Raw genomic sequence first — 23,722 nt, forward strand, 5'->3', positions numbered from 1 at the left:
TATCAAATCCTTCAGGTGGGCTTAGATTCAAAAGAATAGTCAGTCAGTAGTCACTCAGGAGTTAAAAAAAAAGTCTGAGGTTCAATGCAAAATTAATTGTTAAAATTTTATGGGAAATGTTGATACTAAAATACTGCAATCACGAAATAGTCTAAGATTTCTAATGTCTTTTTATTGTATATTACCCTACAGATAAAGAAAACTGCATAAAAACACATACATTACTTAATGACTTTTTGCTTTTAAGATAAACACCCTTGTAACTACACACAGGTCTAGAAATAAATCTTTGCCAGCCACTCCAGAAGGCTTCCATGTGCCCCTTCCAATCACAGCCCATTCCTCTCCCTTGCTATATAATTGCTATCCTGACTTCTATAGTAATTGCATCTGTACGTCTCTTTTTTAATTTTATTGTCCAAAGGTGCATTCCTAAGCATTGTTGTGTGTTTTCTTGTCTCTCTTAATCTACATGTCCTGCTTGCTTTTTGTCTTGCCCCTTTCTTACAGTTTGTAGATTGCACTGATTGCAAACATTTTTCTTCATTCTCTGTATTTCCTGTAAATTAGTAGTTGGATCTAAAAGCTTCATCAAAGTTTAGATTTTGTTTATTTTTTATTTTTTTGGACAAGAATACTTCTAGGTGTTGAGGGATACTCTCCATCAAGATGTATGTAGTGTCTGGTTGTTTATTTTTGTGATTTTTAGCAGCCATCGTTGCCTGATGCCTTGATCAGTGCATTTATTATGGCTTGTAATATGGTGATATTTGAATTGTCATTCTTTATTTGTAAGGTGGAATGCTTCCATAATAAGAAACTTTTCTTTACTATTTGGTTACCCAGTGGTACAATTCAACTAGGAAAGGTAGGATAGATACATGCTTCTTAATTTACCAGTTTTCAAAATAATCCGTCAGTTCCCTTGTTCTCTGAAGGTGACCAATGAGTTGTTCTTAAGTGTCATTATGAACCTATTGATTTACCACAAGTAAATATTTAATGCTATTTTACAGATGCTTTGGTAGAACTCTATTTTATGAATGTAGTGGATCTTATAAATGAAATATAAAATGTGCCTCAGTTATCAACTCTTTCCACTATGTATTACTTCTATATAAATTTTAAGAGCAGCATGTTGGGATTTTGATGAAGATTGCTTCTAATCTGGATCAGTGTATGATTGCCTTTTTTTTTTTTTTTTGATTAGTCTTGCCATAAGTTTGTAAAATGTGTGAAGTTTAAAAAAAAAATCCAGCTTTCAGTTTTGCTTTACCTCTATTTAGTGTCTGTTTCTTACTTCATTATTGTTTTCCTTTCTGTATTCTTTTATTCTTTACACTTTCTTCAGTTAATTTTATTTTTCTAATGTTCTGAGAGATACGAATTTCCAGACTTTGTTTTCCCTAGAGTGTGCAGTTAAGGTTATAAAGTCTTCTCTAAGCACTGCTTGCGTTGCAGCACACAGGTTTTTTGATGTATAAACTTTACCATTTTGTAAATGTATTTGATATGTCTATTAAACATTTCAAAAATATTTTTATTTTGTTGACCCATGACTTTTCCCAAGTGTATCTCTTTATTTATGTCAGTTATCTATTGTTGCATAAAAAACCACCCCACAACTGAATGGCTTTTTGCCACAATTCTGTGGGTGGCTCGTTTTGTCTGGGTTTGCTTGTGAGGCTGCATTCAACTAGAGGATTGGCTGCACAGGAAGATTCAAGATGGCTTTACTTCTTTCTGGCTGATGTTGCTGGCTGGTGGCTTGGGTAGTAGGTGCCTTGGTTCTCATCTAAGTAACTTTTTATTATCCAGTAGGCTTGACCAGTTTCCTCATGTGGTAGTCTCAGGTCAATATTCCAAGAGGCAAAAGTAAAAGAAAGGTTTTTGCCACATTCTTTTGGTTAGAGCAAGTCATAAGCTCGGCCCAGAATCAAGGATGAGAAAACAGATTCCTCCTTTTTAGGAGGAACACAAAGAATATGTCTCATATTTAATTTACCAGAATTTCAGGACATTTGGAAATTTTTCTTCTATTTGTTCTTTGTGTTATTGATTAACAGCACAATTGCTTTGTAGTTAGTATTTCTTTTTTCATTATTTTATTTTTATTCCTTCTAGTAGTTTGGAAATTATTCTTTATTTTAATTTTTTCTTTTACTGGTGACCCTAGAAATTTTAACATATATTAAAATTTTCAAGGTTAAACATTAATAATACTTTATCATCCTTGTAAGCAGTAAAATGACTTTAGAGCAGTGGCTCCTCTTAGTTTCCTCCTGATTTATATGCGTTTGGTGTGGTGTTGTTTTTCTTTTTTTTAAAGTACTAAAAGACATTATTATTGTTTTATGTAATTTTCATTTAGAGTTATATTTACTACTGTTTAGTCTTCATTCATTTTTGCAATCTGCACCTTCCAACTAGAATCATTCTCCCCGCCACCAGCAATATGATCTTTAGTACAAATCTACTGATAATGAACTTTATGCATTTTGTCAGATAATATCTTTATTTGCTTTCATTCGTGGAAGTGTTTTTCCCCTGAATATTTAATTCTTTATTTATTTTGGGAGAGAGAAAGACAGCACAAGTAGGGGAGGGGCAGAGAGGGAGAATCCCAAGCAGGCTCTGCATTGTCAGCGAAGAGCCTGATGTAGGGCTTGATCCCACAAACTGTGAGATCATGACCTGAGCCTACACCAAGAGTCAAATGCTTAACCAACTGAGCCACCCAGGTGCCCCTAGAATATTTAATTCTTGATTGGCAGTGATTGTCTTTCCACTGAAGATTTGATTCCACCATCTTCTGATTTCCATTATTAATATTGAGAAGTCAGCTATCAGTTTATAACTGTTGCCCCTTTGATGGTAATGGGTCTTTTTCTCCTCTAGCTCTAACTTTTAGGGATTTATCTTTATCTTTGACTTTTCCGGAGCTCAATATGATTTGGTTAGGTGTGGATGTTTTTATCTACCCTGCTTAGGATTCCCAGGGCCTTTTTGACTTTGTGGATTGGTTCATCTTCCATTTTGGAATATTCTCAGCCATATACCTTGTTCTCTTTCTTTATTCTTCCCGGACACCAACTAAGATAGTCTTGTTATAACCACAGTCTCTTACTTTTTTTTTTTTCTTTTAAAACACTTCATAAATTTGTGTTTCATCCTAGCGTGGGGACCATGCTGATCTTCCTTCTCAGTATTATTCCAATTTTAGTACATGTGCTGCTCACGTGAGCACTCTCTTGTTTTCCATTTTTTTTTGTTTACTTTTTATTACACTCTGGATAGTAAATTCTGATTTAGCCTCGAGATTATTAACTAGTCTCTTCAGCTGTGTGAAATCTGCTAAAACTATTAAATATTTAATTTCATTTGTTTCTGTGTTATTTTTTTAAATGTCATTTGGTTCTCTTAGGTTTGTGTTGCTTTTTATAATTTACTTGGTTTGGTAGATATCTTTGTTTTATTTTGTGTATTTCTTTTTTTTTTTTTTAATGTTTTTATTTATTTTTGAGACAGAGAGACAGAGCATGAGCAGGGGAGGGGCAGAGAGAGAGGGAGACACAGAACCTGAAGTAGGCTCCAGGCTCTGAGCTGTCAGCACAGAGCCCAACGCGGGGCTTGAACCACAAACTGTGAGATCATGACCTGAGCCGAAGTCGGACACTTAACCAACTGAGCCACCCAGGCGCCCCTTTGTGTATTTCTTTATGTACAGTCTGGGGGAGGCTGGGTGGCTCAGTCGGTTAAGCAGCCAACTTCAGCTCAGGTCATGATCTCACAGTTCGTGGATTTGAGCCCCATGTCAGGCTCTGTGCTGACAGCTCAGAGTCTGGAGCCTGTTTCAGATTCTCTGTCTCCCTCTCTCTTTGCCCCTCTCCAGCTCTCACTCTGTCTCTGTCTCTCTCAAAAATAAAATAAAAAACGTTAAAAAAAATTTTTTAAAGACAGTCTGCATTGTCTTTTAGGATGTGTTTGGCAGTTCCAACGTCGGAAATCTTTTTGGGTCTCCTGTTTTCTTTAATTTCTTCTGGCTCCTGTTTATGGAGTCCGTTTGCTGTGTTCTTGGTTACTTTGATTATGGTCTGGACATTTTATTTCAAATTACTTACAGGGTTGTGCCTAGGTGGCTCAGTTGGTTAAACAGTCCAGCTCTTGACTTTGGCTTAGGTCATGATCTCACAGTTTGTGGGTTCAAGCCCTGTGTTGGGCTCTGTGCTGACAGTTTGGAACCTGCTTGGGATTCTCTCTCTCTGCCTCTCCCCCTACTCATGTGCTCTGTCTCTCTCACTCTCTCAAAATAAATAAATAAATAAATAAACTTAAAAAAACTAAAATTACTTGTAGGAATAGTTTTGAGGCTTATAGTAAACATACTTCTCTTTTAAGAGGAAAGTTTGCTTTTTATAGTACCTGGAAGCATTATCATTCAGGTATCGTTCAGGTTCAACTTAAACCAAATTCCTTAAGAGCACAGTCTAAAATTTTTTTTTTTAATGTTTATTTATTATTGAGACACAGGGAGAGACAGAGCATGAGCAGGGGAGGGGCTGAGAGAGAGGGAGGCACAGAATCTGAAGCAGGTTCCAGGCTCTGAGCTGTCAGCACAAAGCCCCATGCGGGGCCTGAACTTAAACCGTGAGATCATGACCTGAGCCGAAGTCGGATGCTCAACCAACTGAGCCACCCAGGCGCCCCAGTCTAAAATTTTTAGTACAGCATTTTAATAAACGCAAAACTGACATTTCAGAGTCCATATTTTTGTTTCCCAGAGGAGTCATATCATTATGTGTCCACATTATTGTCATGTTAACAATGCCTTTCAAATCAATAACTCTACTCTTGAACTTCAAATGTAAAATTTTTAAAAATTGTCTTCTGGACAATTCCATATAGTTATCTTATGGGGACTTGAAATCGAACATGTTTACAGTGAGTCCACTTATTTCCCTAACTGCTTTTTCTTTTTTTTTTTTTTAATGTTTATTTATTTTTGACAGAGAGAGAAGGGGGGGTGGAGACAGACTCTGGGGCATGAGCGTAGGAGGAGCAGAGAGAGAGAGGGAGATACAGAATCCGAACCAGGTTCCAGGCTCTAAGCTGTCAACACACAGCCTGACGCAAGGCATGAACTCAGGAACTGAGAGATCATGACCTCAGCTGAAGTTGGATGCTTGACCGACTGAGCCACCCAGGCGCCCCTCTGAATGCTTTTTCTACCGTTATTTTTTTTTATGGCTAACAGAATCACTGTCCTCCAGTCACTCACGGTGTAATTGTTTGTGAAACCTGAGGAAAATGATCTTTGCCTTTCATGGCATCAGTTTGGAACTGATGGTTTCTACTATTTCCTCTATCTTTACACAGTTTTTAAAGTCTATGTTCTTCTCCACTTTTTTCCATATTCATTCGAACCTTGAACAATGTAGGGATTAGGAGTACTGAACTCCCACGCATTTGACAATCTGTGTATAATTTTGGACTTCCCCCAAATTTAACTACTAATAGCCTATTATTAACTGACCAGAAGAAGCCTTACTGATAACATAAATATTGATGAACACATATTTAGTATATTATATGCATTATGTACTGTATTCTTATAGTGAAGTAAGCTAGAGAAAAGAAACTATTACTCAGAAAATCATAAGAGAAAAATGCATTTACAGTCTCATACTGTAAAAAATCTGTGTGTAAGTGGTCCCGCACAGTTCAAACCTGTATTGTTAAGGGTTGGCTGTAGTCCCAGCTCTGATCTATTCCCTCACTCTGTCATTTCTAGCAGTTTCCCTATCTTTCTTTCCATTCTGATAGCCACCGCCTATGTTCAGGTCTTCACCTTCGGGCCCTAATTAACCTCATTTGGGTGTATGCCATGTATGCGCACGCACACACACACGCGCGCGCGCGCACACGCACACACACACACACACACACAATTTGATGTGGCTATGGAAATGAATTGAAAGAGCTTAGAGATGATAAGGAAACATTTAGAAAGTAGGTAGGAAGAGTATAGTACTTCATGTGAGAAATTTTGATGGCCTGAATTGAAGTCCTGGAAGTACAGATGAAATGAAGAGCATAAGAGAGCGATTGGATATGAAGAGTATGAGAAAGGGAGAATACTTAAGAATAATTCCCAAGTTTGTGGTTTGGGTGGTAGCTTAGATGAAGGTACATTCACTGAGTTAGGGCCCAGGTTCAGTATGAGAAGATGAAAGACTAGATTTGGGGTAGAAAAGTAAGTTTAGAAGTATTCATTAAATATTATTTAATTTTTAGAATTTTATTTTGGAATATACTAATAAATTGATTATTCCATCAACACTAATGAAGCAGTGATTTAAAACCAATTCATTGTTTACAAAAGAAAAATAATATAAAATAATCTTGGACATTAACTGGAATAAATAATTCTTTATACTCTTTTACCCCCAGCACTGGTAATGAATTGTAGCAATATTATTTCACCTATCACTTTAAATGAATGTTGATTCCATTTTTATTGACCTTAAAATTTTTGCCTGTATTTAAATGGTAAATTTGTAGAAGAACTGTAAGAAAAAAAGTAGTATATGCTTAATTTCATGCTTATACATATTTAAGGAAGCACCAGTTTCATTTAAGGCCAATGGTGGGATCTGTAAGAATTTGTTTTTTTTCCTTCAAAAGAGGTTCATACATTATCCCAAGTCTGAGAAATACTGGCCTGGAAGAATGAACTAGGTGAGAAAAGCTTTAGGGACAAAATTACTGTTCTGGTTAAATAAATTCTGATTAAGGTTTTCAGAATTGTTTTCTTCCTTTTTTAGTTTGAAAGCTCTTATCTAAAAACTTCTTTGTTTTAATTCTTGACAATTTCTTTTTCCTAGTCTTTAGTTGTCTCTTCCCATCTTTAGGGAACTTCCTGCCTGTTAATTTTATATGTTTTGCCAGCAGTATTAAGGAACAATTAACTCCATTTCCCCCTCCCTCACCTCTCCAAAAATAAAGAACAAACAAAATGCACTATTCTCTTATGTTCTTAGGAAAGAATCTTTCCTAGGTATCTGTTAGTATTTTTTTTTATGGCTTTATTGAAACATTATTGATAGACAGTAAACTGCTGATATTTAAAATATACAACTTGATGAGTTTTGGCATGTAACACCTCTGAAATAATTATTGTAATCAAGGTAACGAACATTTCCATCATCCCAAAGTTCCTTGTGACCCTTTGTAGTCAGTCTCCTCCTTGCCCTTAGCTTGAAGCAACCACTAATCTGCCTTCTGTAACTACAGATTGGTTTTAGTTGCTCTAGAATTTCCTAAGTGGAATCATACGTTATATACTTTTTTGTCTAACTACTTTCTGTCAGCATATTGCTGTTGAGATTCATCCATGTTGTGTGTATCAATAGTTTGTTTTTTAAATTGTTGAGTACCTTTTATGGATATACCACTTGCTTGTTGATGGACATTTGGATTGTTTCCAGTTTTTGACCATTAAAAATAAAGCTGCTGTGAACATTTATGTAGAGTATATGTATGGATGTATGCTTTCATTTCTCTTGAGCAAATAGGAATGGCTAGGTTGTATGGTAGGTGTATGTTTAACATTTTTTTTTGAGACAGAGCATGAGCGGGGGGGGGGGGGGGAGAGAGAGAGGGAGACACAGAATCTGAAGCAGGCTCCAGGCTCTGAGCTGTCAGCACAGAGCCCAACGCGGGCCTTGAACTCACAGAACGTGAGATCATGACCTGAGCCAAAGTCGGACCCTCAACCAGCTGAGCCACCCAGGCGCCCCTGTTTAACTTTTTAAGAAACTGTTTTCCAAAGTGATTGTATCATTTTATATTCCCATCAACAGTATATAGGAAGATTCCAGTTGTTCCACATCCTTGATAATTCTTGGTATGATCAGTCTTTTTAATCTGAGCCATTCTAGTGGATGAGTGTAGTGGTGTCTCACTGTGATTTAATTTGCATTTCTCTAAGAACTAAGGGAACGTTTGAGCATTATTCATGTGTTTATTTTCCATCCATACATTTTCCTTGGCACAGTGTCTGTTTAAATCTTAAAGGAATTGTCTTCTTATTTGACTTAAGATTATTATGTATTCTGAATATGCCTTTTTCTGGGATATATGTTTTGTTTTGTTTTTCAGTTTATTTATTCTGAGAGAGAGCACATGAGGTGGGGAGGAGCAGAGAGAGAATCCCAAGCAGGCTCTGCACTAGTAGCCTGAGATCAACACATGAGCCGAAATCAAGAGTTGCATGGTTAACTGAGCCATCCAGGTGCTTCTGGAAATATGCTTTATAAATATTTTCTTTATCTTTTGAAGAACAGACATTTAAAATTTTGATGAAATCCAAGTTATTGATTTTTTTTTTTTTTTTTTTTTTTTCTGGTACAGCTTGTATTTTGTGTGTCCTATCTAAGAAGTCTTTGTTTTAACTCAGGGTTACTAAGGTTTTTTTCCTGTTTTCTTCTAGAAGTTTCATAGTTTTAGCTCTTACATTTAGGTCTGTGTTCCACTTCCAATTCTTTTTTGTATATGGTGTGCAATAAGTGGTAGGATTAATTTATTTTACATATGGCTGTCCAGTTGATCTGGTACATTTGTTAAAAAGATTGTTCTTGGGGCACCTGGGTGGCTCAGTTGGTTAAGCATCTGACTTTGGCTTAGGTCATGATCTGGTGGTTTGTGAGTTTGAGTCCTGTGTTGGGCTCTGTGCTGACAGTTCAGAACCTGGAGCCTTTGTCTCCCTCTTTGTCCCTCCCCTACTTGTGTTCTATCTCTCTTTCTTTTTCTCTCAAAAATAAATAAACATTAAAAAATTTACATAAAAAAAGATTATTCTTTCCCCATTCAATTATCTTAGCACCTTTGTCTTAAATCAATTGGCCATAGGTGGAGCTGGATGCTGCACTTGATCCCACAACCCTGGGATCATGACCTGAGCCAAAATGAAGAGTCAGATGCCAAGGGTGCCTGGGTGGCTCAGTCATTTGAGCATCTGACTCTTGATTTTGGCTTAGGTTATGATCCCAGGGTCAAGGGATTGAGCCCCTGTGTCTGGCTCCACGCTGAGCATGGAGCCTGGTTAAGATTCTCTCTCTCTCTCTCTCTCTCTCTCTCTCTCTCTCTCTCTGCCTCTGCCCCTCTGCCACTTGCACTTACCCTCTGTCTCTAAAATTAAAAAAAAAAAACTTTTCTGATGAGATTGGTGGCAGTATTAACAAATATAATTTTTAAAATATTGCATAATAAAATATATTACATTTGGAAGGTCTGCTACACAACTCAGTGAATCAGTATTTTCCAAAACTCAAATGCATATTACAAAATTTTGCATGGATAAAATATCCACTAAAAGTAATGTACTATAGACCAATGGATTTTATTGTATAGGGTACAAAGAGGTTCATTGATTTCATACTGCACTGTAACATTATAGTTATGAAAATTATGAAGTACTCCCATTTGACAACTATCTGTATCACAATAGAAAGAATGACTCTGATATGAGAACCCAGTTTTCTTCTATTAAGTCAGACATGAATAAGATTTTCCGAAATATAAGACAGTGCCACTTTCCTAACTAACTTTTTTGTTTGGGAAAATATAGCTATTTTTATAAAAAATTTATGTAACATTATCTTTAAATGAATTTGGTTGTACTCTGAAATGTAACAAGACAACTATTGACTAATGACTGTTGTAGTTATTACAGATACCTTGTCATTAGTGTAAAAATCAGCAATATATTTTGAACACGTTGACCTTTATTTTAATGAATTTAGCTGGTTAGTTGATCTTTTTGGTAGCCAAAGAATACACAAGAGTAGAAGACATGACTGTCGTAGAGCTTTTTTTAGTTTCATAAGATAAAAATCAAGAAAAGGTAAATACTGAATATTTGTTAGAATTGAATCTGCCTACTGGTAAGTAGATCATGTTTTGGAAGTAAATTAACTTCTCTCCAGGCTGTAGCATGACATTTCAAGTGAAAATATGTAACTCAATAATTAGGATTCTGGCATACTAATTCTAATAAATTCTAATTTATCATAAAATTTATCATAAAATTCTAACTTATCCTAAATGATCTACATATATTTATGTAGCTAGTGTCTTCAATATTGAGAACTTTCATGGAAAACATTAAATAATTCTTTTTTTAAAAGTTTATTTATTTGGAGACAGTGCGAGTGGGGGAGGGGCAGAGAAAGGGGGAGAATCTCAAGCAGGCTCCATGCTGTCAGTGCCTGACGCCAGGCTAGAACTCACAAAACTGAGATCGTGACCTGAGTCAAAATCAAGAATGGGATGCTCAACCGACTGAGCCACCCAGACACCCCTTAAAGAATTGTTTTAAAAAGTGGAATTTAGAAAGCCTGTAAAAGAGAGCTCATAATTAATTGCACCTGCCTGAACATACATATAAAGGCATTTTCTAAAACAGTTTTACAATCTCATAAAAAATTTAAAACAGAAAAGCAATCCTGTAATACAATTGAAAATAGAAAAAATAATTAACCCAAGCACTCTTAGAATAAGAGCATTTACTAAACTGTAGTTAAGTTTGGCTTGCTAGCCTTGTTCAGTGATCTGGTATCTTATAACTGAAAGTGTTCATTTTAGATTGTTGGAGCCCCACTAAGTGTTGAACATAGAGGATTGAACAATATATGCCCCCTGTAGACACGGAGGTATGCTACCCACATTCCCCTCAAATAAGGGCTTACTGTCCAGCTATAAGGAGTTGGATAACCAAGTGACCCCTTCTACCTGCATCTTAGAGTCTGCCTTTGTTACAGAGTCACCTTCCCCAAGTGATTGACCTTTCTGGACCAGCATGCATTTGTAGACTGAACAAGGAAAAGGTAAAAAGACCTGGTCTTTTCAACCTTTCACAGAGCACTCTTATGGACAGTACTTGCTACAGGGTTTCCTGCCTGGTTGGTTGAAATTTTATTGGGCCTGCATCACAGTTTGAGTTTTGTCCAGACTTGCTTTCCTTGCTTTCCTTTCATAGGTATTGATCCCCAGTAAACATTTTGTACCCCAAACAGCACCTCATGTCTACTTTGGAGCGACCAACCTGCAGTAGCTCCTGATCTCATGGAACTGATTTATAGGGAGGAATTATCCATTAAATGAGATTTAAAATGTGATCAGTGTTGTACAGAATTATAGGGTTCTATGATAGTGTGTTACAAAAAGAACCTAAGCCTGATTATTATGTTGTTTAGGGAGGTAACCTAAATTAGTGGTCAGACCTAGATGTAATTACCAGATTAATTGCTTTTGAGTAGCATGAACCATGCCACTTATGTACCAAGTCAGTTTTCTATTTGTAATATGGAATGGCACATGGTCCTTCCTCCTTTAGGCCACTAACCTGGGATTGCTCACATGGCTGGGAGAAGATTCCTAGCAGCAAGAGAGCCCAGTGCACAAATAGTTTGCAAGCCCTCGCTTGTGTTAATTTGCTAATATCCCATTGGTGGAAGCAGTTTGCATGGCCAAACCTTGATTCAAAGATGGAGAAATAGACTCTGCCTCTCCATGGGAAAATGAGTGTGTGTGTATTAAAAATTAATAATCCAATGCTTGATATAGTAGTAGTTAACATATTGAGCATTTTCTCTAAATAATACTTAGTAAGGGGCAGCTGGAGTATTATATTTAATATGTTCTATCTTTGTGTGATATGAAAGAGAAGGAACTCACTTGGAGAATTTGGTATATTCTTCTGATGTCTTAAAATAATTTTTATGATGGCAACAGTTTGCAAATAAAGCTCTTTCTCTTTTCTTTTTTCCTCTGCAGTAAGAAAAATGGAAAACCACCATTACAGAACAATGAGGTAAAATTTTAAATAACCTACTCTTTCGGATTTCATGTATTTCATTTATTTTGTTACATAAATTTGAATTAGGATAAAATAATATGATATTTGAATTAGAAGGGAACTTATTATTCAATCCACTGTTTATTATAGGAATTCTTTTTGAAATAAGATTCCTTGATAGGTGACTTCCAGTATTTACTTGAATCTGTTCATATGATGAGGAGTAGTAAAACCTAGGAGGCAGCCATTACTGTATTAGTTCCAGCCCATAATGAGATTAATTTTCCCCTCTACCCTGTTAGTGATTGATTCTATTTTGTCTTCTGTAGCCATACAGGACAAGCCTGCTCTGTTTTCTCTAATAGACTTTCATATTGTTTGAAGATAGTTTATCTATCTTCTATCTATCTGTCATGGTTTCCAATCTTTTTCAATTCCATATACATTCTTCTGGACCTACACTGATTAGTTTCTGTAGACATTATTCTTAGTCTAGAACACTTGACTAGCATGGAATATATCAGCACTATTACCTCTCTTAATATGAAAGCCATATTGCTGAAATTCAGCCTAGAATTACATTTATGTCTTTGCTCCTAACTGCTGTTTACATTGAATTGAGTTTTTGGTAGATTGTAACCTTCATTTATCCTTTAAAAAAATTATTTTAATGTTTGTTTATTTTTGAGAGAGAGACAGAGTGTGAGCGGGGGAGGAGCAGAGAGAGAGAAGGAAAGACAGTCTGAAACAGGTTTCAGGCTTTGAGCTGTCAGCACAGAGCCCAATGCAGGGCTCAAACTCATGAACTGCAAGATCATGACCTGAGCCCAAGTTGGACACTTAACTGATTGAGCCACCCAGGCGTCCTTCCTTCAGTTACTTTCTGTTGAACAACTCTGTTGGCAGATTCCCTACATCTGTATTCATCAGTTGAATTTCTTCTTTAATAACAGCTTTATTGAGATGTAATTTATAGACTACAAGATTTATCCATTCAAGGATACAGTTCAGTATATTCGCAGAGTTGTGTGGACTAATTTTAGGAAATTGTCATCTCCCCAAAAAGAAATTCCATACCCATTAACAATCACTCCTCATTAACCTCTTCTTTTAGACCCCAGTAATCACTAATCTATTTTCTATTTCTGTGATTTGCCTATTTCAGAAATTTTATGTAAAAAGAATCATATAATATGTGGTATGTTATGACTGCTTCTTTTATTTAGCATGACATTTTCAAGGTTCATTTGTGTTGTTGCATGTATCAGTATTTCATTCCTTTTTATTGCCAAATAATATTCTGTTGCATAGATTTACCACATTTTATTTATCCATTTATCAGTTGAGGGAAATTTAGGTTGTTTTCATTTTTAGGTTATAAGGAATAATGCTGCTATGAACATTCATGTGCAAATTTTTGTGTGAACCTGTGTTTTCATTTCTTTTGAGTAAATACCTAGGAGTGGAATTGCTGGATCATATGGTAACTTAGTTGATTTATTTTAAATAAATATTTCTATACATGGCAGCTTATTGGATATGTGCTATTAGTCTATACTATAGTATGTCTGTACTGTTAGTGTAATTTTGAATGTAATTCTTACGTCCGATAAGTCCGGTAGAAGGCATTCTCCATAATTAAAATTTTAGTTATTTATTTATTTTAATATTTATTTATTTTTGAGAGAGAGAGACAGAGCATGAGCGGGGGAGGGGCAGAGAGAGAGGGAGACACAGAATCTGAAGCAGGCTCTAGGCGCTGAGCTGTCAGCAAAGAGCCTGACGTGGGACTCAAACTCACAAACTGTGAGATCATGACCTGAGCCGAAGTCAGATACTTCACTGACTGAGCCACCCAGGCGCCCTAAAATTTTTTTTTCATGCTTGTTTATTTTTGAGAGAGATACAGAGAGCTCAAGTGGGGGAGGGGCAGAGAGACAGGGAGACACAGAATCCAAAGCAGGCCCCAGGCTCTGAGCTGTCAGCACAGAGCCTGATGTGGGGCTCAAACCCATGACCCATGAGATCATGACCTGGACCACCCAGGTGCCCCATTTTCAGTAATTTAAATTGGCCTTCTCATTGTTCTTCAGAATTGCTGATATTATTGACTATGTAATTAGGACCAAGGAGGTTACTCCAGCATCTCTTAATCTTTATTTGTTTGCTTGTTTTTGGTTATGGTTTATTTGGCTATGACCATATCCAACTATAGCAAAATCAGGTTCATATTTCTTTATTAAGGGCCACAGTAATTTTCTAAGAACATCAATTCTTGATAAGTTTATTGATTCATTTATAAAGTCGATCTCTCAACAAATATTGATTGATCCCTTCATATATGCCTAGTTATTGGTCTTGTCTCTGGGTGTACAGCAGATATGAATATAAGTCCTTACCCTTGTGGAGCTTACATATACATGTCAGTTAATATACTAGTAAAATGTTCTTAACAAAGAAGAAAATGGGAAGAGTTAGACATGACTTATTCCTAGTAAACTCATGCTGGCTTCTAGTAATTAGTGTCTCTTAATGTACCCAGATCTTCCATATAATGTCTATTCTCTGAATATTCCAGAGATTGATGTCAAAATTGCTGTTCTTTGGTTTCTGTGATCTTTTTCTCTGACTGTGAAGAATGGGACAAAGTTTGTTTATCTCAATGTCTGGCATATTTCTATCTTCTTAATCTCATATCTAAATTATATCTGAGTAATCAAACCTTAATTATCTTAGTTATATCTACCATCTGCATCGTATCATATCAAGTTCTAGGACATCATTAAAACTTGTCAGTACAGCTAAATTCATTCACTGATTCTTTAATTTCTATTTTTGTATAACTTTTTTTTTAGCATATACTTATTTGCTCATTGTATAGTGTGAGCAAGATAACTTTATGTTAGATTAAATAGTTGACAAAGGGATATAATACAGTATGCACACTTATACCACATTTGTAAAATTTATAGGAAGTGAGCACATATACACATACATACATATATGCTGAAATGAAATCTGGTGGGATATTTGCCTGGTAGTTGATGTCTCTAAATGATAGGTATAGGCTCCTTATTTTTGCTCTTCAGACTTTTTAATTTTTCTGTAGTTAATGTGTTACTTAGGAGGGAAAGCAGTTAAAAAGGGAATGTTTTTTTCATTGAAATTTTTTTATAATGTTTGGTGGGATGGTACAATTTTCACAAGACATGAGATTTAAGAAGAAGATTTAATAGAGTTACACAGTAGTATAAAGACATAGTTGAGTTGATTTAAAAATACTTCTTTAATTTTGATGGCAGTATACGTGACATAAAACTCAAAATATATAAAGGTAAACACAGTACTGTGTTTATGGGGAACCATAAATTCAAATGGGGAATTTAGCATTCCCATGCATGTTTTATACTGATGGGGTGTTTGTATGTATGTGTATCTTCATAAATGTTAGTGTAAGTAGAACTATTTTGCATATTAAAAATTCTATAAATTGAATCATGGATGTATCATTCTACTTTTTTTCAGCTTAATGTTTTTTAGTTTCAATGTTAATGTCTGTGTTGATAGCTGAAGATCTAGTTAATGTAACTGCTCTGTAGTATTTTGTTGTATAAATAGGAGCTGCTTCCTTTTTTACAGGTGTGTAGAATTTTCATTGCATAAATTTTCTATAATTTATATACTATATCATTATTGATGCATATTTAGGTTTTGATTTTATGATAATATACGGTGTGCAGATGTTTTTCATTTATGTGTTTAAGCATATGTGCAGGAACACCAATAGGATAAGTTCCTAAAAGTAAATATGCTGAGTTATTTTACATTTTACAGCCCGTGTACATTTTACATTTTGTTAGTTGCTATTATAGGTATTACATGATAGTCGTATCAATTTGCACTTTCCCAACAATATACCGGAATGCTTACACTCTTGTCAGCGCCATATGACCTTTATTTTATTTGCTGTTTCAAACATCTGTTTTAGTTCATTCTAGTTCATCTCACCTTTCTAAGTTGATTGGCACATCAGTTGGAACTTCTTTTTGCCCTTTGACCTAGTTGCCTCCTGAGTGTTAGGTACATTATTTTCTGGTTGCATTTTTCTTTCATTATTTAAATGGTCTTTATCTAATGGTTTGCTTTTTCTATAATTTTAAGTTTTAAATTTGTAACATCAAAGTGTTTTTTTGTATTTTTAACGAAATAGTGGGAAGTTCCAGGTGGGGAAAGTCAATTGTGAAATTGAAGTGAATTCATAGGATGGGCTAGTAGTGTTTATGAAATGTAGTGTCTCTGTAGATGCTCTCCTTTAGATTGGTTTCAGGTATGAGTTTTATTACGTGTCAAGACTGGTAGAGCATTTTGGTACGTCTTCAGCCTTTCTGAGCCAGCCTTCTAGTCCAGGGGTTTCTTTGCAAAACATGCAGTGATGACTTTAGGAAGTATATATGCAGTTCCTTCATGGCTTGAAATGAAATGCAAATCAAGTCAGGCTTTCAGAAAGCTTATGGGTTAGGAGTGGTGACAATAGGAGCAGTAATAAAAGAGGAGGAAGAATTATATACCAAGTAGCTGTTAAGATTTTAAAGTGCTTCAATGTGACTTTCTTATAACTTTTCTAAAACTGTCCTCATTATTTTCCCTAGATCGTTTTTTGAAAGCAACTAGAAATAGGTAATCCTCTGTTTAAGTCAGAAGATGGCCATTTAATTTATTACTACTCTGTTTATTCAAGGTATTGACTACATGTGCAGTGAGGTGTGGTAGGGAGGCAGTGACAGTATAAGTTTTAACTTTTTTTTTAAAAGGCAGTTGATATCTATTGCCTTGTCTTTATTTTTTTCTTCCTATATTTTGTCAGTTGGGGGAAGTAAAAGGGGAGATTTCAGTTGAAGTTGTAGGGTTTAGCTTGAGAAGAATAAGCTAGCTAAAGTAAATAGACTGGGGGCGCCTGAGTGGCTCAGTTGGTTAAGCATCCCACTTTGGCTCAGGTCATGATCTCACGGTTCATGAATTTGAGTCCCACGTTGGGCTTGCTGCTGTCCGTGCAGAGCCTGCTTCAGATTCTTTCTCAGTCTCCCGCCCCTAACCCATTCCCGCTCGCTCTCTCTCAAAAATAAATAAAAACATTAAAAAATATATTAAAAAAAACAAATAGACTGTAAGTAGCACGTTTGGTCTATTTTACTTACTGGTGTATCCACATCATTCAGAACAGTGCCTGGGACTGAGTGAGTATTTATTGAATGAATGCATGCATGTGTGAATGAAGTAGACTGGGCCTCTAATTCAGTAGAATGAGTTTTGCAACCTTCATAAGGTTTGAAAGACCTAAGCTCTGTTCTAGCAGTAACATGGTAGGCTGATTGTTACCCATCTTAGTCTTCCTGATGTAACTGTACAAATACAGTGCCTTCAGACTTCCTTTCTTGGTTTACAGTTCTGTAATGCAGTCAGTGCCTGTTAAGATTATATAAATATAAGGCACTTAGCACAGTGTCATACAGATGGAAGATTATTATTATTCTAATTCAGTATACAAACTATTCATTTCAGGTTCATCAGCTTAGATGAAACATATTTACACTAAAGTTTAACTATAGAATTTACTATACCATGGGTATTGTTTATCAAGAGCCTAGTAGTTAACAAATAAGTAACTTTGATTATGGGAAGTGGGGAAGGGTCTAGGGAGGGGATGGGATCCTTCTGGTGTGTGTTGCCTACTGCAGGAAGTTTCTCCTGTATATTCTTCCAAACAGTCCAGGGGTAATAAAGTAAATAGCCTCTACCATACCCAGTTCATCTTACATTTTCTTTATCCTTGCGAACACTTAAAAGAAGAAATGTCTGAGGATGGTAAGATTAATCACTGCTCTTAAGTTTCTTCAGTGGTTTCCCACTACACTGGCAATAAACTCTAAGTCCTTACTGTGGCCTCAGGGGTCTGTCTTTTGCAGGCCATGTCAACCTCTTCAGCTTTTCTCATTTTTATTCTCTTTGCTTTAGCATTTCTACACTCTTGCTCTTTGGTGTACGCACTAATTTTAATTCTCAGTGTTGGGTTTTTGTGTTTGGTGTTCCCTGTGCTTGACTACCCTCCTGTCCCAAAGTTATCACATGGCTTCACTTTATGTCGCAGCTTAAATGTCACCTCCCCAAAGAGCTCTTGCTTTCATCCTACCTGAATCTGTCTTTTTCTTCTGGTCCTGCCTAGTGTACCTGTAACAATTTATTGGTTTATTTTTATCTGTATTTCTTCTGTTAGAATGTGAGCTGTAGGAGTAAAGGTACCTTGTCTTAGAGTTTACGAGGAAGAGAGAGTGAGTTGGTAGATTGCATGTTGGAAATGCTAAATGATAAATATAGGAAACTAAAAGTTCCCGGTAATTAATACCAGGAAAATTCCTGTTCAGGATTTTAAAAACATTCTGCTGTTAATCAGGAAGTGGATAATAGTAAGTACTTGACCATTTCTTAGCTGTGTCTCTGATCTCATCTTCTGCTTCTATCCTTTGCTTCTAGTTCCAGCCAGATTGCCATTTCGTTGTTCCTCAAACAACTAAATTGAGCTTTCACCTTGGCATTTTACACTTGCTGTTTCTTCTGCTTGCAGTGTTCTCCCGGATATTCCCGTGGCCCAGAACTTCTCACTTCTTTATTCAGTTTCTGATAACGTTTTATTTTCTTGAAAGCATGTTTGAAGAGCAGTGCAAGTTTGCACTCTCTGAATGCAATATCCATTTTGATAATTGTTATTACTGACTTCGATGAAATGGGGTTCTTTAATCTTATTTGTTATAAATATCTTAACTTTTTTTGTTTTAATGTAGAAAGAGGGGAAAAAAGAGCGAGCTGTGGTGGACAAGGTGTTTCTTTTAAGACTCACACAGATTCTGAAAATCATGGTCCCTAGAACATTTTGTAAAGAGGTAAGTCTTATGAAATTATATTGTTTAACTTTTTTTTTTTTAATTTTTTTTTTCAACGTTTATTTATTTTTGGGACAGAGAGAGACAGAGCATGAACGGGGGAGGGGCAGAGAGAGAGGGAGACACAGAATCGGAAACAGGCTCCAGGCTCTGAGCCATCAGCCCAGAGCCTGACGCGGGGCTCGAACTCACGGACCGCGAGATCGTGACCTGGCTGAAGTCGGACGCTTAACTGACTGCGCCACCCAGGCGCCCCTATTGTTTAACTTTTGAGGTTACATGAAATCAGACCAATAGCTTTTGTTATTCTACAGGTCAGATGTTTTCTGTGTAGGTAATGAAGACTACTACTAAATTTTAATTTTTTTTTAATCATCTCCTGTCATGTAAGTACTCTTGTTGTTTGGTGCCAGTTTTTAAATAGTTTTCTCTTATTTATGAAATATTCATTATATTTTGTGTGACATGCTAGATAGAGTACTTCACTGCAGCTACCTTAAATGGTGTTGTTGTATTTTTAGTTAATTTGAGGGAGAAAGGGTGCGTGTGCACTTGAGCTAGGGAGGGGGGGGGGTGGAGAGAGAGAGAGAGACAGAGACAGAGACAGAGAAAGAATGAATATCCTAAACAATCTTGGAGGAGCCTGGTACGGGGCTTAATCCCATGACCGTGAGACCATGAGCTGTGCTGAAGTTGAGTCAGATGCTTAACCAACTGAGCCACCCAAGTGCCCCCGTATTGTTTTCTTATAGCTAAATTCTGTTAATAAAAACAAGATTACATTTAGAAAGACAAACATTTTTATATCATTGAGACATTAACAAGTCACATTGATTTATGGATGGAATATGTTTGAGGGTTATGCTTTTGTGTTTGATTAAATATGTTTTTGAGATGCCCAAAATGATACATGAATTCTCCCAGTAGTTTCAGGAAGTGAGCTGGTTCTAGGAATAAATTGTTATTATCTTTTCCTTTGCCCTTTTAATCAGTACTACCTTTATCATTATTTGAGGAGTATTTTTAATGATTAAAAAATAAGATAATGCTGTGTTCTCCATCTTTAGTCACTGTCTGTACCACTAGAAATATCATTACCTTTCACTCTCTTTCCCATAATTCATCTTTTCAGTCACTGGGATTGGATCATTTTTCATTCTGAATATTCTTAACCTGGATATTGTAGTGTTCTTTAGTTAGTTTCACTTCAAAGAAGCTCCCCTTTTTATCTTCTCTGCCAAATTTATTTTCTTGAAACGTGTTTTCCATTGTTCACATTTTAAAAACCATTAGCCTTATAATCTGTGAATAGCAAGAAAAAGATAGGAAGTTCCCAGTGCACTGTAATCCCCAAAGAGAATGCACATTCCTTCGTCACACTGGACTTGCTCTCTTTCTACTTCACTTTGGCATGGTGGCTTGTGGATTCCACCGTTACGCAACTGTAAAAAATAATTTAGTAGCATTTTTTCCCCCAAATAAGATAGAGATAATACATGTTCCTTGAAGAAAAATTGGAAAATGCAGGTAGATTTTTTTTCTTCTTGGTGCCTATTAGCCTTCTGTTGTTATTTTGGTGTATAGTACATATTTTAATAAAAATGAGATCACCCTGACACTTTTTAAATCTGCTCCTTTCTTTATTTTTAAATGTTTTGTAGGGTAAGTCACAACCTGACTTTGACCTGTCTTTCAGTATCATCTGCTTAGAATATTCTTTGCTATTTTGTAGTCAGGCTCTGTGCTCTTGTGCTTTCATGACCTCATGTCTATGACATCCTGCCCTCTACCCCAGCAAAAACAGATATTGATAAAAAGTAGCTTCATGTTCAGTATCTTCTTGTGAAGTTTTCTCATTCTCCAACCACCTGACTGAAGAATTCTTATTTAAAATACAAACTTCTCTGGAAAGATTTGTATATTCCCCTCTTATGAGTTAGCAGTTCAGTACTTATTTGACCTTTTAGCAAGGGTTTGCTGAGCGTAAAATGAATGTGAGACATTGGATGGGTCTCCGGGAATTAGTAAGGAAGATAAGAAGGGCCTAAATTGGCCAACCTCGCAGCTTTGTCTAGGCCTAGCCATGCTGCAGAGTCATTTTACACACTATCTTTGAGAAATATAAAAATCCACGTTTAACCCCAGTTCACCAAAGTGAAGTAAACTCCCATAGAAATCACAGGAGATTGGAAGTAGGGATAGAGATACTAACTGATTTAGGAAATAGAGAAATGATAATACTGCATATGAATATATGGAAGTTGATCTATATGATGAGGTAAAGGACTGCCTGAATCAGTGCAGATCTTTAGTTTATGACATGTTCACAGACCCATTAACCGTGGGAATAGTAGTGATTCTAAGGACTTCTTTGTAGAAAGGTGCTTCAGGAGTGTCAGTAATCAAAGTTTGCCAGATTTTGCTAAAGTGAGCCAAGTCAGGTTGGTACTTATTTCAGGGAAAAATTAAGCGAAGAGCATAAAATGAAGGAAAAAAGAAACTATCTTTGTCTAGTGTTTCCTTTATATGTCAGTGATTAATTTAGGATCGAAATTGTGTTTAAGATCTGAATTGAAAGTTAGCATTACAGTTAAAGTGACATCTGCCCATAGTGTTTATTGAAATGAAGAGATTCTTCTGTTGCCAGTTGCATACCTAACTTTCAGATGGTGGAGAGTGTAGGAAGATGGTATCTTTGCTTTCTGGCAGATGTTGGGGTAGCAGCTTTCACTGCTCAGTTACACAGACTTTCTTTGACATTGTCTTTTCTTGTGGTTTCGTTATTCTGTGTTTATGACTCCCTGCCTCGTCTTCACGTAAAGTGCTGTATTTTGAGTACCTTCACCTTTTTAAAAAACTATTTGTTTTGTAAAATTTACATAAATAATAGTTGCAGTTGCCACTCAACTCCATATCTTTGACTTTAAATACATTATCCAACAAATGTCCCTACTGCCACATGTCCTCTTCCCTGACTTGAGCTTCTATGTTACTGTCATTATTCTTCCAGTTTAGAAGATTTAAGTGGGGTCAGCTTTGAATGGTGTGTGTGTTGGAGGTTGGAGGGTAGGCTCTCATCTCACAGAGAGAGTTGACTCCTCACTCAGTCTCTCATCTTTTCCCCTCGGTGATCTGTTTTCCACAGCATTGTTTAAGTAATGTCCCCTAAATGACACTTTTTCACATTTTGTTCTACTTAGAGGCTTACAGTAGCTTAATACTGGTAAATTCTGCTGGATATGCAATACCATTATTCATACGGTTTTAATCTATTTTCTGTTTCCCATTAAATCCTTCATCTTTCTTTACTCATAATCCTCATTCTCTCCTTTGTTTTCCTTGGTCTGTTTGATTTGTTCCTAATGTCATAACCCTCTTTTGCCACCCCAGGCCTTCCTGTCCTGCCACTTACCACATGAAGCGATGGAAATATACTTGTCTCCTATGCTCTGTTTTCTTATTTTTTATTTCTTATTTTATATGTAAATCTTACTTTATTTCTTATTTTATGTGTAAATAACTAAATTGAGGGCAGGGGCTCAGTAACTTTAACTTTAAAAAGTTACTGTCCTTTTTCTTTATTACACTTGTATATTCACAGTACAGGACAATCATAATACACTGTGCCTCAGGTAATTTAAGTTCTACTGCTACCTTCTGTTATTGGCTAATTGTATGAAGGGAAATCGTTTGACCTGCCTGGGATTCACTTTTGAATTCTGGATGACAGTTAGATTGAATGATTTATAAGGCTTTTTTCATTTGTATTTTTAAATTCTTTTAAAATTATATTTAAAAATTACCTGTAGGTAAAATGTCAGCTACTGTATTAAAGCTAGAATAAAGATTTGAATTTAGAAATCAAAAATCTTCACCAAAGTAATGTTTCTTTTAACCTTTAAAAATGCATTAATTTAATTTACTGTGCCTGGTTTATTTTAGACAGGTTACTTGGTACTTATTGCTGTTATGCTGGTGTCTCGAACATACTGTGATGTTTGGATGATTCAAAATGGGACACTCATTGAAAGGTACTTTTCTATTCACCTTCGTCCTATATGTATAAAATACTAATTTGTCTCCTATATAACATTATCTTAAGCAAGAAATAGATTCTAAATTACATATAAATATTTAACTCAGGTGATGTATTTGTTCGTCTACTTAAATGAGTGTTTCCCATGTGCCAGGCACCATGCTACTCTGTGATAGGGATATATTGGTGAGCAGGAGAGACTCTGTACCAAGCCCTGCAGAGCTGACAGTTTATACAGGGCTCGGGACAAATAAACAAATTAAAAGGCAGTGTATTAAATGCTGTAATAGGGGTTTAAAAAAGTCACCAAGTTGGATATTTGAAATTAATCAGATGATTTGGAGGAAAAGATCAGAGCATTTCAGGGAATCACATTGAGAATGTTTACTGGAAAGAAGAAAACAATTCTTAGACATTTTCTTCAATTTTTGAAGTTAGTGCTTTATTATGTTTTTTTCAATATAGTCTTTCTGCATATTATCACTGCATTTGATCATTTTGAATTTAAAAACAGTAACAGCTGGGATATTAACATTTATCTTAATAAAGATTTTACTCCTTATGATACCAATTTGAACATCAGAGTAAAATATTTTTCTTGGAATTCTATTTCCTAGTGTGCAATATTTTATCGGAGAATTTCTTAAAGTACTTAATTAATCTAAATTAATTCGTTCATTTTGAATGATAGTACTTAAAATTTTTTAATGTTCCCAAATTTTGAAATAAGGGTTGATTTTTTTTTTTTTTTTCTTTCTCGATTTGCTTCTCAGGATTTATAGGATAAGAAACAATGCTTTGTGCCCTTGTTCTGACTCATCTCTCTAGGAGAATACAGAAAGTCATTTGCAGAGGACTAAAGCCCCAACTACACGTCTTAGAACATGCGTAATT

General features: G+C 35.8%; 1 protein-coding gene and 1 non-coding gene across 2 annotated transcripts in view; one reads left to right on the top strand and one right to left on the bottom strand.

Moving 5' to 3' along the window:
* ABCD3 (ATP binding cassette subfamily D member 3) overlaps positions 1–23,722 on the top strand; it is a 73,982-nt gene that overhangs the window by 11,849 nt on the left and 38,411 nt on the right. The window contains exons 2-4 of the mRNA XM_030325235.2: positions 11,836–11,872; positions 18,694–18,792; positions 22,735–22,823. Of these exons, the coding sequence (XP_030181095.1) occupies positions 11,836–11,872; positions 18,694–18,792; positions 22,735–22,823 (225 nt within the window). The remainder of the gene's footprint in view (positions 1–11,835; positions 11,873–18,693; positions 18,793–22,734; positions 22,824–23,722) is intronic.
* LOC115522589 lies at positions 3,137–3,247 on the bottom strand. Its single transcript, XR_003971486.1, has one exon. It is a non-coding gene; the product is annotated as a U6 spliceosomal RNA (small nuclear RNA).

Source organism: Lynx canadensis, chromosome C1, assembly GCF_007474595.2.
Source record: "Lynx canadensis isolate LIC74 chromosome C1, mLynCan4.pri.v2, whole genome shotgun sequence".
Taxonomy (NCBI): Eukaryota; Metazoa; Chordata; class Mammalia; order Carnivora; family Felidae; genus Lynx; species Lynx canadensis.